This window comes from Temnothorax nylanderi, unplaced genomic scaffold (genome assembly GCF_030848795.1).
Source record: "Temnothorax nylanderi isolate EJ_2023f unplaced genomic scaffold, tnyl_v1.0 TNYL_tig0854_pilon, whole genome shotgun sequence".
In the NCBI taxonomy this organism is placed as follows: Eukaryota; Metazoa; Arthropoda; class Insecta; order Hymenoptera; family Formicidae; genus Temnothorax; species Temnothorax nylanderi.
The window spans coordinates 29,550-47,251 of record NW_027249916.1 but is presented as its reverse complement, the minus strand read 5'-3'; the positions used below and the strand labels follow the sequence as shown (position 1 = coordinate 47,251).

General features: G+C 30.2%; 1 protein-coding gene across 6 annotated transcripts in view; it reads left to right on the top strand.

The window, feature by feature from the left end:
• The first annotated feature begins 4,907 nt into the window (after positions 1-4,907).
• Positions 4,908-17,702, top strand: part of LOC139785652 (aminopeptidase N-like) — a 30,919-nt gene continuing 18,124 nt past the window's right edge. For 2 of the 6 annotated variants that reach the window (XR_011722026.1, XR_011722027.1), the window contains exons 1-2: positions 4,909-5,156; positions 12,427-12,513. Coding sequence is in view for 1 of the 6 variants with exons in the window: in XM_071724828.1 (XP_071580929.1) it covers positions 12,494-12,513 (20 nt within the window). In the remaining 5 variants the exon portion in view is untranslated. Of the gene's footprint in view, positions 5,157-7,709; positions 12,120-12,426; positions 12,514-17,702 lie in introns of those variants that run through there. The other 4 variants (XM_071724828.1, XR_011722029.1, XR_011722028.1 and 1 more) reach the window with 4 other exon arrangements.

Genomic DNA, 17,702 nt, shown 5'->3' with positions numbered 1-17,702 from the left:
TTAAACTGTACCAGTGACGAAGCGGCAATGGAGAATGTAGCGTGACAGTTGAGTACGTTTATTGACGTACGTGATGAAACATGCTATCTTCGTGATAATTAGGGAATGTATGAAAATGTATGAAATTCTACTTTATAGACACATACAGTTTTCCCAATCAGCAAAAATGAGAGACATGCAATCTATAGCAACGAATGTCTGGATTTATTATGAGTATTTCTTATAATTATACGTAATAAAAATTAATATATACATATTTATATAATAAATAAAAGTGTGCAAGTAAAACTTTCAATGCTCCTCATAGTTTTTAAGTGGCAAGTAGAAACTTGCACATTGCTTCCTCATAATTTTCAAATGTACAAATTATAAATTTGAGCCTATTTTTTAATGTATAATTATTAGTAAATATTTATTAATTTGGCTTCCTTATAGAGAAAACTTTATGAGCGAAATAAAATGTTGATTAAGCAACGTGCAAATTTATAATTTGCATACTTGAAAATTATGAGGAAGCAATGTGCAAGTTTCTACTTGCCCACTTAAAAACTATAAGGAAGCAATGTGCAAGTTTCTACTTGCACACTTTTTTATTGTGATAAGCTTTATTGCGACTAATATTTGTTATACTATTACAAAAATCAATTAAATAATTAATGTTTTTATTAAAATAATCCCTACTAATTGCAGATATTTCTTAATTTTTCCATTTTGTTTTATTTTTTTATTTATACATTAGTTTTTTAGTTCTACTTTAAAATAATTTTTTAAATATATAAAAAGTGATTTTATTACTAAAATTATGAAATAATAAATTAGTGGCACAAATGAAGTTTTACAATCGACACAATGTTAAATCGATGTTGACTTGAGTAGTTCAGGCTACATGGTCCATATATGGACTTGAGAATATAAGACTGAAGAATATAACAGATTTAGAATTGAATAAATTGCAACTGGTTTGGCGCAATTTTTCTAATTTTATTATATTTTTAAGTCTTTTCTCCCAGTATTTCATATATAATTCTTTAAGATTTGGTTGATTAGTGCTTGAGGCATCCTGTCTTTTTATTAAGAACGTTCAATGAATTTATTCGATCGAAATCTGTAAACAAAACACTATTGCTGCTAAGGTGACGACAAGTGTCTTGAACATTCAAAGGAGTATGAATGTGTTAAGAATTTATGAAACTTGACAAGTATTAGATGAAGTTGTAGTTATTCTTTAATTAAATAAAGATTAAATACTGTTCTTTTTAAATTTAACATATCTTTGAGATGCTGTGATGTAATTGTGTCCGAAATTATTTTTCTAATACCAAAATTAGTGGCTGCTGTAATTTTGGTATTATAAGTACGGATCATGCCCCGATCATGGCTTAATTGTCTGGATCATGCCCCGATCTTGGCTTAATTGTCTGGTTCGTCCCCCGATCTTGACTTAATTGTCTGGATCATGGTGTTAGAAGTCTTCTAACACCATGGTCTGGATCGTCCCCCGATCTTGAATCAAATCATGCCCCGATCTTGGCTTAATTGTCTGGATTATGCCCAAATCTTGGCTTAATTGTCTGGATTATGCTCCGATCTTGGCTTAATTGTCCGGATCATGCCCCGATCTTGGAATAATTGTCTAGATCATGCCCCGATCTTGCCTTAATTGTCTGAATCATGCCCCGATCTTGACTTAATTGCTTGAATCATACCGATCTTAGATCATGATCCGATCTAGACAATTAAGCCAAGAATATAATAAAACTATAAATACCCCAATATTTCAAAATTTGCCACACATATTTCTAAAAAAATTATGGACCTTTAATCGCATGTAAAAATTGATCTAATCAACTAAATCTTAAAGAATTATATATGAAATAGGGGTAGAAAAAAGTGAAGAATATAATAGAATTAGAAATAGATCGATATCTCAAATATTGAGAATGCTACAGCGTAAAACACACTTTTCTAAAAAATGAAAATCCCCTTAAAATCCATACCGGTCGACAGATTTTAATAAAATTAGAGAAGAACATACTTTCTATGATACTCTATTTGTGTGCAAAATTTCAACCCGGTATCTAAAAAATTATAGAAGTAGATGCGTGTACAAAAAATCCGTACACACACACACACACACACACACACACACACACACACACACACACACACACACACACACACACACGCACACGCACACGCACACGCACACGCACACGCACACGCACACGCACACGCACACGCACACGCACACGCACACGCACACGCACACGCACACGCACACGCACACGCACACGCACACGTACATACATACATACTTCCGGACATTTTCTACTAATATAATTTCTCGATATTTTGGAACATTCTAAACCTATTTTTATCAAAATCTCGAAACATTTTTTTTTCACCATCACAAAGCTTCCTCTATGAGGAAGCAAGATTACAATTTGTAATATGCATTCGGAATATCAATTTTAAAACAATTATAAAGTATAATAAAACCACGGTATATGGTTAAAAATTTATTTTGGTATACCGAAAATGTTGTAAGTTTTTTATTGTTTCTGAAAAAGATGAGATGGCGATTGTATATATTTTAAAATTAACAACTCAAGATATCGTGTTAAATACAGCTAATTGTCACAAATCATCGTTTTCAGTTAGGCGCACAATAATTTTGATATTTAAAAATATAATAGATATAAACCTCAAAACAGTGCAGTCGCTGAAAGCACATAATTTATAATCAAATAGATACATATTACTTCTAATTATTTCTATATTAAAATTAATTTATTTATCAGTTTTTGTCAACAAGATTTTTTATTTTTACGCTTTTTTCGGTTACTGTACATACAATATTTATATATCTCCCTCTTATACGTATATTTAAACTGACAGGGAGACCGGGGCCTAACCGTCAGTTTTTTTTCGGTGCCGATTTTTTAACAAGAAAATAAATAATTTTAGTTAAATGTGGTATACCACTGTAAAGAGTGAACTTTTAGCTACAAAATTTATATAGGAAATTTTTATCTACGTCGCTTTGTTTAACCGGTATAGAGCAAAAACGACAACGGTGGAAAAATTGAAATCTTAAAAGTGCCGGGGTTTAACCGTCACACTGCATTTTCAATACATATACGTACATCTAATCCTGAAAAATAATAGGATACATGCAATAATTGTTTTTTAAGAGAAAAATATAAAAAATTATTTAAAATTTTTATGCGAAACATTATTAAAAAATAGTTACGAGGGTTCCTCTTTCCGCAGAAGTCACTTGCCCGACTTGTTTCACTCCTCGACGTCCGATGACTCTATTCGGTGTCTGAACGGTTGTAATTCCCGTCTCATCCATATTCCATATGCAGTGAGCCCGAAAATGCCTTGGAAATGCACCCGGACTGCTTACTGACCGATTAGCCCCAAACACAAGTTTCAGGTTTGATCGCCCACGAAATATTAGACATCAACGATAATGAAAAAACTACACTGGATTCGTGTTCAGCATGCATTACTCTTTATAATCACGTACCTCGAGATTTGGAGAGCAAATATTATTGCAGATATTACAAAATTTCCACGCGCAGAAAATGTAACTTTCACCTTCCGAAAACACGTTTGCCCTCGTAAAAATCATAACACGGCAGGTAACCTGCCGAAACTCCGTTGGTCACATGGGTACCATAAGCAGCGTTTACAATGTTAATAGCGAGTTCGCACAATATACAGGTTCCGAGATATTTGATTTGACGGTTCAACCCCGGCGACGGTTAGGCCCCGGTATTTATATATCTCCCTCTTATACGTATATTTAAACTGACAGAGAGTTCTGCAATGCATTTTCATGGAATCTTTTTTTAGGAGATAAGCCAAATCTACAATGTGTTCTTTGCTTCCTGTTTTCTGCTCTTTTAACCTCTTTGCGACTTATCTCGTATTTCGCAATTCCGTCGCGTAACATGATGTTTCTTGTCTCTTCTAAAGTTCGTCAATTTTTATCTTGGGCGACAGAGAACAAAAAACATCGCGTTACGCGACGGAATTGCGAAATACGAGATAGTCGCAAAAAGGTTAAGAGCAGAAAACAGGAAGCAAAGAACACATTGTAGAGCAGGCTATATGTTCTTATATGGACAACAAAAATTTGTATGCATTTTTAAAACTGCTATTTAGCGATCTAATATTCAATTCCGCCGAGTTAGCTCTTTTTTCTGATGAAAATTTAAACAATAGTTAATATTGCACTATAAAAGTCGATTTCCGTATGACGAAAAGATATGTCGTATCATTATGAAACATTATGAGCTATTAATAAACGTCGAGAGTCATAACTTCATTCGAATCCGATATCATTATCCACATTAATTACACAGTAGACGTCATAAGCTTCCACTCAGTAAATTCAAATATAATTGAAACATGGATTCTTAATTAATCGGTTCCTAAACAGAGGTATATTTAGAATTCTTGCTGGTGTATCGAGAGAATTGCAAATTGTTAACTTAAATTTCTTATTTGTAGAATACTCAGGATATATGCGGTTGTAAGTTGTAAGATACATATGCGGTTGTGAGTATATAATATTCATTACTTTGAGGATTTTTGCAGTTTTGATTATATTTCCAAATTACTTTAAGATTTTATTACATATATAATTATGTTCAACGTTTTTATTGTTTTTGCATTTTTAATACTTATATATTTGCAAAAATAGAATATTTAAACATATATTTTAACATGTTAAATCGCTTTTGCTCTCTCTCTCTCTCTCTCTCTCTCTCTCTCTCTCTCTCTCTCTCTCTCTCTCTCTCTCTCTTATCCGACTAACAAGAAACAATTACCGCGCAGTACTTTGATTAGAACGAGAACTACTGTCGGGAAGTCAGCACTGTTGTGTCCTCGTTCTTACCTTCACATTTAGCTATCCTCTCTTCTCCTCTCCTCTAGCTAGATGTTTACATGTATTAAGATATATACTTATTATGATACGTATAGCCTTGTCAGTTCTCGGAGATTCCCCAGTTCTTAAACTTCGTATTGAAGAATCTTCCAATGCCACATCGGGATAAGCATGTGTTAACCATAGCTAATTGTTCTAAAAGTTGTATTCTAATCGGCACACAATTTCAATATATAGATTTCGTCATCAGATGGTAAGTTACATCTTCACTTATTTCAACAAACATATAGCGTAGAGGTACGTTTAAATAATTCGTAAGAAGGAATTCGAAATATACATTTTTGTTCTTCTAATTTTGAAAAGATCATCTTCTAAAAATTATTGCCATCGGGAATTTATTTCTTTTAATAAATATATTTAAATATATTTTGATATAATTGTTAATATTGCTATTATTGCTGTCCCTACTTTCGTTGATATAAAAACGAGTTCAAGTTTGTATATCACAGTTTTATCTTAAAATCTTGTACTCAGAGATTTCAAATCTATAAGAAATTTCTGGCGGTATAAAATTATTGTATTAATGGCTGTATATATTGAATGTTAGAGACACTTTTTATAGCATATTTCTTAATATATTATTTTACATTTTCTTTGAGATGTGTTTTATAATAAGTTAAATGTACAATGGAAATGAACAACAGAACGAAGAGCTAATTCTTTATTATGAGAGAACATAATACATAAAATTTTATAAGATTTATAAACAAGTATACATTCATATTATATGTAACAAACATGATAAAAATACGAACGCGCAATAATCAGCGTTTGACTCGTATTTAGATCGATATTCTCATCAGTTACTCGTGCTCACATATGTAAGGCAATAAAATAATTTAAATAAATTTCGTTTGACTGTGTTTGTTTGTTACTGACAAAGGAAACCCACGGAGGTGTCCCACTCCGATCTTGATGAGTTTTATATATGTTGTTGTGTAGACAAAAATAAGAGATACGTTTTTCTTTATATGTGCCCATATACGCATGTTTAGAGAGTGAACACCCCTTCGGAAAAAATCGATTTTTCTCTTTCGGGCCGAATATCTCCGAAACTATAAGAGATAGAAAAGTTTTCAAAAATGTAAATTAAATGGCTTCAAAAGTACTTTGAAATAATAACAAAATATTTTTTTATTTCTTTTATTTTTTAACATACCCCCGCCACCAATACATTTTTTTCAAAATTTTAAAATTTTTTGATTACCAAATAAAAGGTTGTTTTTTTATGAATTCAACCATGTATGAGGAAGTTATGTTATGATAAACCATTTTTGAGAAATAATTATAAACGCCTCTGTACACACTTTATCCGTGTCCGCCTATGCGCTCGATTCTTCATGCAACGCGTTCTGTTTGCATCTTCGCGTACTTACACCTAATAGAAGATGACTAATACATTTGGAGGACATTCTACGTAATCATGGAAATTTTTATCGTGTTCTAGAGTCTAGACATAACAACTGAATCATAGATAAGATTAATTGTAAATAATGTAAATTAAATCATGCGCGACGCATATCAAATGTGTATGTTTCTAATTTGACATCACAAGGTGACTTATATATCGTAGTAATAATAAGTATTATATATTATTATATCGAATTATACATATAATTATACATATAATTATGGTGATTTGGTATAATAATATATAATACTTATTATTACTACGATATATAAGTCACCTTGTGATGTCTCAAATTAGAAACATACACATTTGATATGCGTCGCGCATGATTTAATTTACATTATTTACAATTAATCTTATTTATGATTCAGTTGTTATGTCTAGACTCTAGAACACGATAAAAACTTCCATGATTATGTAGAATGTCCTCCAAATGTATTGGTCATCTTCTATTAGGTGTAAGTATTCTATTAGGCGAAGATGCAACCAGAACGCGTTGCATGAAGAATCGAGCGCATATAGGCGGACACGGATAAAGTGTGTACAGAGGCGTTTATAATTATTTCTCAAAAATGGTTTCTCGTAACATAACTTTCTCATACATGGTTGAATTCATAAAAAAACAACCTTTTATTTGGTGATCAAAAAATTTTAAAATTTTGAAAAAAATGTATTGGTGGCGGAGGTATGTTAAAAAATAAAAGAAATAAAAAAAATATTTTGTTATTATTTCAAAGTACTTTTGAAGCCATTTAAGGAGGGTGGTTAGTAAAATCACTTTGATAAGAATTAGTTCAAATTTACGGAGAATATTCGTCTATGGGAATCTGTCGTCCATGCCAAAGTTGAAGACAATCGTCTGCATGGTTGTCGAATAATTAATTATTGAAGTTATACTCTTGTCTCTCTCTTATACACGGGCGACACAGCAGAAATGTTACCTAACCTGTAATGTAACTCTCGAAAGCATATTAAAAATGATAAGAATTTAGTGAAAATAGGTGCAAATAACTCTTTACATATTTAGAAAGAACTTTCTCGAAGACTGAAATGATTCGTCTTTATAGTTATCAAGAAATTGTAAAAATAAAATAGGACCACATTTATTATTTCCACATTTCAATGTGGATAATAACGTATTTGGGTTTCAATTGTACAAACAACTCTTTTTAAACCTTAAGAAACAGCAATTAAATGCATTCCACATATTTATTTGCTAAAATTCGTTTATTTCACGCGACGAAAATCTAACCTATTGCTTTTTCCCTGCCGCGCGCCCCTTCTCCGCACGAAGAGCGAACCAACCTCCTTAATTTACATTTTTGAAAACTTTTCTATCTCTTATAGTTTCGGAGATATTCGGCCCGAAAGAGAAAATCGATTTTTTCCGAAGGGGTGTTCACTCTCTAAACATGCGTATGGGCACGTATAAAAAAAGACGTATCTCTTATTTTTGTCTACACAACGACATATAAAGCTCATCAAGATCGGAATGGGACACCTCCGTGGGTTTCCTTGTGAGTTGCTAGTCAGCTACTCAGCTATAATATTTGACTAGCTGGAAAGAAATGTCAAACACACTTCGAAGCAAGTTAATAAATATCGTTAATCTGTTATGTCCATCTGTTTAAAAAAAAATTTAGTTGCACAAAATTATTCTGATTCAAAACATTTTGGAACAAATCAATAATATAGATATCTTTCAATTTTTCGTGTGTAATATTATTTTAAAGGAACATTGCGATATATCTTTAATCCATTATTACTTTTAACTGCAGTATGCACAACTGGAAATATGATACATAAATCCATTAAAAAAGAAAACATTAATAAACTTAATAGCTCATTTTCGAACTGTTCTGGCGTATTGACAAAAAAAATGATCTTATTCATTCTTTAGGCTTTTTCTATAACAAATTTCCTCAGCACAGTGCAGTTTGCAATGTAATAATTTGCTTTAGAAATTTATGTCGAATGTTATTAGAAATATTGAAATGTTAGAAATAAATAAATAAATATAGTAATCTTGCTTTATAAGAATTCAGAATCTTTAACTGTGAACAACGAATCGAATACAATCGGAAAATATTTTTCTGGTCGAAGATTATTTAAGGAACAATCGGAAACACCAAATGCAAACAGTGATGCTCTAATATAATATAAATGAGATATACAAGAAAATCTTGACGTATACTATAATAAAACGTATTCTTTTAGACGATGTATAAATTTCGTGGGAATGACCTCTGGTTTTTATAAATCGTAAGACGTTTGATAAAATGACTGCAGTGTCGCAACGAAACATAAATGTCAAAAAAATATATATATTATATGTAAACAGTTTATAATAATGTCACTAAACTATTAACTCAATAACATTAACATGTTATGTGTCTCTATGAAAAAATAAATTATTAAAATTTTTCACCACATCCCCTTTTAATAAAAATTGTAGTAGGTATAATCTTTTGTATCCTTCTTCCACTTTTCTTATATACTAAATTATATATATGATAGACAAAGCTCTGCGCCGCTTTAACGAACAAGATAAGTAAAAGAAAGTGAGAAAATTTTGATAATTAATTTATAATCTCATAAAAAGACACGTAAAATATGTCAATATTATTGTGTTAATGGTTTAATGACATTTTATTATAATATTATTTATATATATAAATACATATTTTAGATGTTGTAACATTTATGTTGTATGTTATAATACCATAGTAATTTTAACAGACGTCTCATGATTATACATATAAATCACAAACCATTACCGCGAAGTTTAATTTCACAAGGAAATTTTTTCTACAGATACATGTAACGAAAATTGACATGGATTCTTTAATGCTATTATTAATTATTAAAAAGCCTACTATTTCTTAGTGCGGTAAATCTAGCTATTGATAAAACTTCCGGAAATAACAATAGATTAACAGATAAAAGCCGTTTAACAGATGATGTAATACCGCTGAAATATGATCTTTCTTTGGAACTACATGATACCTATAGGAATACTTCTTCCCGCGGCGTATGCAGAATCCTCGTTCTGATAAAACGTCCAACGCGAAATATAAGTTTCCACGCAGACAGATCGCAAATACAGGAATTAACGGTTAATCTATTAGAACATAAAGATAAACTACAACGTTAGTTGTAAGATGCTACAACGTTATCAGCCAACAAGTAATTCGTACGGTGTTGAAACTGACATCTATACCTTTTCTTTCGCTGTGAAATTATCTGGTAATTACAAAGTGTTTTTGATGTTTGCCAATGTAGAAGATAATAACAAGGGAAGCTTCTTCAGAACATTATTTATAAATAATGACGGAAACAGAACGTGAGTAAAAATAAAAATGCTACAGGTAGATAGTTAAGCAATGCGCGCGTTGCAAATACCTCTAATTACTATTCTTTGCATTTCCGATACTTTACTCTCGTCAAGACATATAAAAAACTTTAAACGTAGGTTTTGTAATACATGATAAGATACCAATTAAACGTTATCGCGTTTTACTAAAATCTAGAAGATCCTTAACATTTAAATATAATTACACAATTATGTAAAAATGCGTAACAATAATCAGCAATGTAGCATAAAATAATTTGTTTCTCTCATATCAATTTTGCTATACTTATGTTTTTCTAAAACTTTCAAAAATGTTTCGGTTAAAGTAAAATTAAAATTAAGAAACATTAAACTTTCTTCCATAATTTATAAGTTTATATTGCGTTTGTATATCACCTACATGCTGCACTACAAATACCACTCTTTATCACAATAAAAATGGAATTTTAACTACTTGTGTATAGAAAAATATCCTCTCTCTAGCGTGATAACATATTATAATAAAACGAAACTGATCGAAAAAATTAAATTGATCTCGAAATAGCGTTCACAAAAGCTGATTCATACAATCCTCGGATTAACTTTTAACCCTCGGTTGTCCTTGGGGTCAAAGTAATTCCATTTTTCACTTTGAGGATCTTAAAAGTACTATGCAAAATTTTGAGCAAAAACATTGAAAAATAAGAGTTTTGATTTTTTCCGCAAAATGTGTTTTTTTGGAACTTACATTTTTTAAGGATTTTTTTGAACATGATGTCACTCAAAAAGTTAATTTTGTATAATAAAAATACAATCTACAATGTTTAAATTTAATTCTAGAATTTTTGCGATCTACTTAAACTGTTGGTTTTTGAACAGCAGCTGCTTGAAAATTGGTTGAGGTCAAATTGACCTCGTGTGACAAATGTGTTCGAAAGAAGAGGTGTGACAACTGAGGATTTTAATATCACAATATTGGAATATTTATAATTATTTGAAACATACTTTTAATATGTAACAGATGGTTAGTCGCGACAGACCTGTGGCCAATGGGAGCTCGACGATTGTTTCCTTGTTGGGACGATCCGATATATCCGGCACATTTTAGCATTAACATAAAACATTCTAAGACATACAAGGTTTGGTCGAATATGCCAAGGCAAGAGATAATTACAACTGATCAACCTGATATTATACAGACACGTTTTGTGAAAACTCCTCAAATATTCACGTATCACGTCTCAGCAATACTATTGTCGTCTTTTTCATCTACTAATATAATTGATACTTACATCGAACATAGAAAGCAGTTACGTTATTCTTACATATACTTTACACTTATCGTGTTTCACAAAGTCACAGAATATTTCAAATCGCAAAGGATGTATTTACAGAAACAATTATCTCATGTTGCAATCCTATACATACATACATACATATTTTATTTATAAAAAAAATATCTTTTTTTATAAAGATATACATATATGTTTGTATTTATAAAAATTTGTTATATACATATACCAGTCATAAATCTACTCTTTTATTTCTACAGAGAAATTGATATTACAGTAATATTAACAAATATTATTAATCATGTATACTCCTAGTCTTTATTGGATAAGGTAAATTACAGAAACCTTCCCTTAAGAAAAAATGCAGTCAAAACTGATAAAAAAACTGGGCACTAACTGGTGGATAACTGATTATTGTAACTGATGACAGCACGATCAGTATATTGAAACAAGTTACTGATAAAAGGAACAGTTGTACCAGTTACTGTTAAAAGAACTGGTCAATATTGGTCCAGTTTTATTCAGTTTTATATTGATCAGTAACTGATAGAACTTCCATGTTGTTCGGTTGATCAATTGAATCAATTGAACTTTCACCAGTTCTATAAACTTGCCTGAAGAACATAATCAGTATCTGACAAACCGTTAAAAAAAACTGAGGACCAGTCATTAGTTACTGATGGCAACACTCAGTGTCTAACCAGTTTTTTAGATTAATGTAGAAACTGATTATTAAAACTGGGCGTCAACTGAAGAACATAATCAGCATCTGACAAACCGTTAAAAAAACTGAGGACCAGTCATCAGTTACTAATGGCAACACTCAGTGTCTAACCAGTTTTTAGAGTAATGTAGAAACTGATTATTAAAACTGGGTGTCAACTGAAGAATATAATCAGTATCTGACAAACCGTTAAAAAAAACTGAGGTCCAGTCATCAGTTACTGATGACAACACTCAGTGTCTAACCAGTATTGTAGAAACTGATTATTAAAACTGGACGTCAACTGAAAAGCATTACCAGTAACTGACTCTCGTATTCAGTCACTGATAGAACATCACAAGTTACTGATTCAACTTCATCAGTTACTGGTGCAACTGCTCAGTTCTTTTTCTTAAGGGAATTATTATAATACATATTATTAATCATTTATTATTAAACTCATTTACTTATCAGTAGGTATATCACATATGATATGCATTACAAACGTCTCAGGTAGCACATATTGTTTTGGAAACGTTTCCAAATGTCTTGCACTGCACGTTTATAAAATGCTACATGCGTTCAAATATATGAAAGCAATATGTGCTACTTGCGATATTGCTCTAATTATGCTGATTACGAGACATTATATACATTATGCTGGTTTTTCATAATATAAAACTAACATACTAATACCGAATAAGTATCGAAATAATTCTGTTTTAGATAAATAAATTTTTGAAAGATTATTTTATAACGTGGCCGACTGGTCTTTTTAGACATCCACTTGTTGATGATATATTATATAATAAGGTAAATTCTATATATCTGAAACATATTCACTTCATTGAGTATATTTATATCCACATATACATATACATACGCGAGTACGCGTGCACGTGCGCGTGTGTATTACTTTATTTTAATTATAACCACAATTTTAAAAGACAATGTTGTGTAAAATTCTTACAGTTTGATGACGAATTATTATTCAATAATTAATGTTAAATGCATTATTTTAATCAATCCAACAAAATTCATTTTAGATAACGAGATGCACAAGTGGTGACATATCAGATTTAATAATTTATGGGAAAATGTTGTGTTTTAAACACAAAATAGAATTACGCTTATCTGAAATAATGAGCGTGAATCACTTTCGGAGTTTTTACTTATAAATCTGTATTAATAGTTTGAAAAATTATAATTTATCGTTTAATATAATGTTTTAATCAATGTTATGTTTAATGTTTACATTTATATTTACTATTTGTATATATCTATATTTATTATAAATACTAATCTTAATATGTATATTTTCACATAAATGTTTGTAATAAAAAATATTTATGAGTATTTTTTTAAAAGTTATAAAATAATAAGAAAAGATTAATATAAAAGACACAAAATACATGCAATTAAAAGGAGATTACAATATTCGTAATGTGCAATCGCTAATATTACTTTTAAAGTTATTTTAAAATACAATAATACCATGTATAATAAACAAAGTGCTAATTTATGCTCTCTGTTAGCTTACGATAAAAGAATAAAAATATAAAATATATTTTCTAGATGTTACTAAAAATCATTTTAGCTTTTTGACAGAGATTACTATAAAATTCACCTGATTATATATTGAATAACAGTATCTACTGATTAGTATGTGTTAGCGATTTTGTATAGGTATTACATCAAGCGGCACGCATGTATAAAAAACGTGAAGACATCTTAAACATGCGTGCTTTATTGTAAGATGCCAAAATTGTTGTTAATCTTCGATTAGTTCTAGAAAACATAAAATCGTATATATATTTGATATCAACAGCAAAGAATATGGTATTAAGCACAGGTAATTGTCACTTAGGATTGTTTTTAGTTAGGTGCATAATTTTGCTGTATAAGATGAATTGCTATATAGAGATAATATGCACCTTAAAGCAGTTGTTATTATTGAAACACATTAATTTATAATCAATTAAATGCATATTACTTTTATATTAAAATTCGTTTTTTCTCGATCTTTATTAACAAGATTCACTTTTTATCTTTACATTTCTTCCGGTTACTATAATGTATTTATATTTTCCCTTTTTATAAATCAAATCTAAGAGAATTCTGCGTTTCATGTTTTCGAGGAGATATCTATGTTCTTACGGACACCTGAAACGAAAATTGGCCTGATATTTTTAAAACTGCTATTAATTGACGATCCAATATGTTCAATTTCGCAAGGTAGCATTTTTTGGAAAAAAATATCAAACAATCGATTACGCGCACTGAAGTTTATTTTCGTATGACGAAAAGATATATGTAGTATCGATACATTATGGCTGTATTTCGGTATTCACTGCAAATTCTGAAAATCGATAGTTTATGTCACATATATATTATAGATTTTCAGTACTGCGTGAATTTCGAAACGCAGTCTATAATGTCAAGCTATTGATGAACGTCGAAACGGACTTTCGATTTTATCATCTACATTAATCACACAAAAGACATCATAAGTTTCCACTCAATAAATTTAAACATAATTGAAACATTCTTAATTCATCGGTTCAAAAACAGAGATAAATCCCGAGTAATCGCTCGTATATCGAGAAATTGCAAATTATCAATCTATTTTGTGGAATACTCATGATATATGCGGTTGTAAGGTACGTATGTGGTTGTGAGATACATAAATAATATTTATTACTTTGAGGATTTCAGTTTTGATTATACTTCAGATTACTTTAAGATTTTATTACAAATATAATTATGTTCAATGTTTTCATTGTTTTTACATTTTTGAAACTTTTATATTTGCAAAGATAGAATATTTAAACATCTTATATTTTAACATGATAAATCTCTCTCTCTCTCTCTCTCTCTCTCTCTCTCTCTCTCTTTCTTATCCGATTATCAAAAACAATTATCGAGCAGTACCGTTATAAGAATCAGAGCTATTGTAGAGAAGTCAGCACTCTCAAGTATCCCCGTTCTTACTTTCACCTTTAGCTATCTAGCTAGATACCTTGTTTACATGTATTGCCATTGCTTATTATGATACATGTAGCCTTGTCAGTTCTCAGAGATTTCCCAGGACAGTCAGATTGTTCTCCTTACCATCTCGTATCAAACAACCTTCTAAAGCCATATCAGGGTAAGAATGCGTTAAACATAGCTAATTTCTCCAAAAATTATATTCTAATCGGCACATAATTTCAATATACAGATTTCGTCATTAGATAGTAAGTTACACTTTCTCTTAAAAATTATACAAACGTAAAAAGTAGAGCAGGTTTGAATAATTCGAAAGAAGGAATTTGAAGTATACATTTCTGTTCCTCTAATTTTGAAAACATTATCTTCTCAAAATTATTGTCATCACGAATTTATTTCTTTTAATAAATATATTTAAATGTATTTTGATGTTGTCGTTAATATTGTTATTATTGCTGTCTCTACTTTCGTTGACATAATAATTCTTTATTATAAGAAGACATTACATAAAATTTTATAAGATTTATATATAGACAAATATATATTCACATATTATATATAATACACATGGCAGATACGAACTGTACGTGCGATCATCAGCGTTTGAATCGTGTTTAAATCTATCATATCAGTTACTCGTGCTCACATATGTAAGGCAATAAACTAATTTAAATAAATTTCGTTTGACTGTGTTTGTTGCTGAGTTGCTAGTCAGTTACTCTGCAGCTATAATAATATCTGACTAGCTGGAAAGAAATGTCAAAGAAACTTCGAAGCGAGTTAATATCGTTGATCTGTTATGTCTATCTGCTTGAAAAAAAATCTAGTTGCACAAAATTATTCTGATTGTAAACGTTTTGAATCAAATCTATGATATAGGTATAACTTTTAATTTTTCGTGTGTAATGTCATTCTAAGGGAACATTGCGATATATCTTTAATCCATTATTACTTTTAACTGCAGTATGCACAACTGGAAATATGATACATAAATCCATTAAAAGAGAAAACTTTAATAAACTTAATAGCTCATTTTCGAACTGTTCTGGTGTATTGACAAAAAAATGATCTTATTCACTGTTTAGGTCTTTTCCATAACAAATTTCCTGAGCACAGTGCAGTTTGCAATGTAATAATTTGGTTTAGAAATTTATGTTGAATGTTATTAGAAATATTGCAATGTTAGAAATAAATAAATAAATATAGTAATCTTGCTTTATAAGAATTCAGAATTTTTAACTGTGAACAACGAACCGAATACAATCGGAAAATATTTTTCTGGTCGAAGATTATTTAAGGAACAATCGGAAACACCAAATGCAAACAGTGATGTTCTAATATAATATAAATGAGATATACAAGAAAATCTTGACCTACTATAATAAAACGTATTCTATTAGATGATGTATAAATTTCGTGGGAATGACCTCTGGTTTTTATAAATCGTGAGACGTTTGATAAAATGACTGCGGTATCGCAACGAAACATAAATGTCAAAAATAAATATATATTATATATAAACAGTTTATAATAATGTCACTAAACTATTAACTCAATAACATTAACATGTTATGTGTCTCTATGAAAAAATAAATTATTAAAATTTTTCACCACATCCCCTTTTAATAAAAATTATAGTATAATCTTTTGTATCCTTCTTCCACTTTTCTTATATACTAAATTATATATATGATAGACAAAGCTCTGCGCCGCTTTAAGGACGTTCTCCGGTCCTTATACTAGAGAAAATCGATTTTCTTAGGATTTTCTTGAAACTGTGAATATACGTTAATTTAGGTGTGCTTTATGCGTGGTATAAATTTCAGTACCTCTTCCGGTATAAAAAATAAAGATACTGAGCCTCAAAGTTTCAAAAAAAAAAAAAAAAAAAAAAAAAAAAAAAAATTAATTTTAATTTTTTTTTAGTTTTGGCATTTTTTCCTTATAGAACTCGACGAGAGGAGCAACTTTGGTCCTCTTGGCCAACCTCTTACCGTTCGGCCTGGAAAACCTTTTCATTAGTAAAAGTTGAAACTTTGAGGCTCAGTATCTTTATTTTTTATACCGGAAGAGGTACTGAAATTTATACCACGCATAAAGCACACCTAAATTAACGTATATTCACAGTTTCAAGAAAATCCTAAGAAAATCGATTTTCTCTAGTATAAAAACCGGAGAACGTCCTTAACGAACAAGATAAGTAAAAGAAAGTGAGAAAATTTTGATAATTAATTTATCATCTCATAAAGAGACACGTAACATATGTTAATATTATTGTGTTAATGGTTTAATGACATTTTATTATAACATTATTTATATATATAAATACATATTTTAGATGTTGTAACATTTATGTTGTATGTTATAATACCGCAGTAATTTTAGCAGACGTCTCATGATTATATATATAAATCACAAACCATTACCGCGAAGTTTTATTTTACAAGGAAATTCTTTGATTCTTTCTACAGATACATGCAACAAAAATTGACATGGATTCCTTAATGCTATTATTAAAAAGCCTATATACTATTTCTTAGTGCGGTAAATCTAGCTATTGATGAAACTTCCGGAAATAACGATAGATTGACAAATAAAAGCCGTTTAACAGATGATGTAATACCGCTGAAATATGATCTTTCTTTGGATCTACATGATACCTATAGGAATACTTCTTCCCGTGGCGTATGCAGAATCCTCGTTCTGATAAAAAGTCTAACGCGAAATATAAGTTTCCACGCAGACAGATCGCAAATACAGGAATTAACGGTTAATCTATTAGAACAAAGATAAACTACAACGTTATCAGCCAACAAGTAATTCGTACGATGTTGAAACTGACATCTATACTTTTTCTTTCGCTGTGAAATTATCTGGTTATTACATAGTGTTTTTGATATTTGCCAATGTAGAAGATAATAACAAGGGAAGCTTTTTTAGAACATCATTTATAAATAATGACGGAAACAGAACGTGAGTAAAAATAAAAATGCTACAAGTAGATAGTTAAGCGA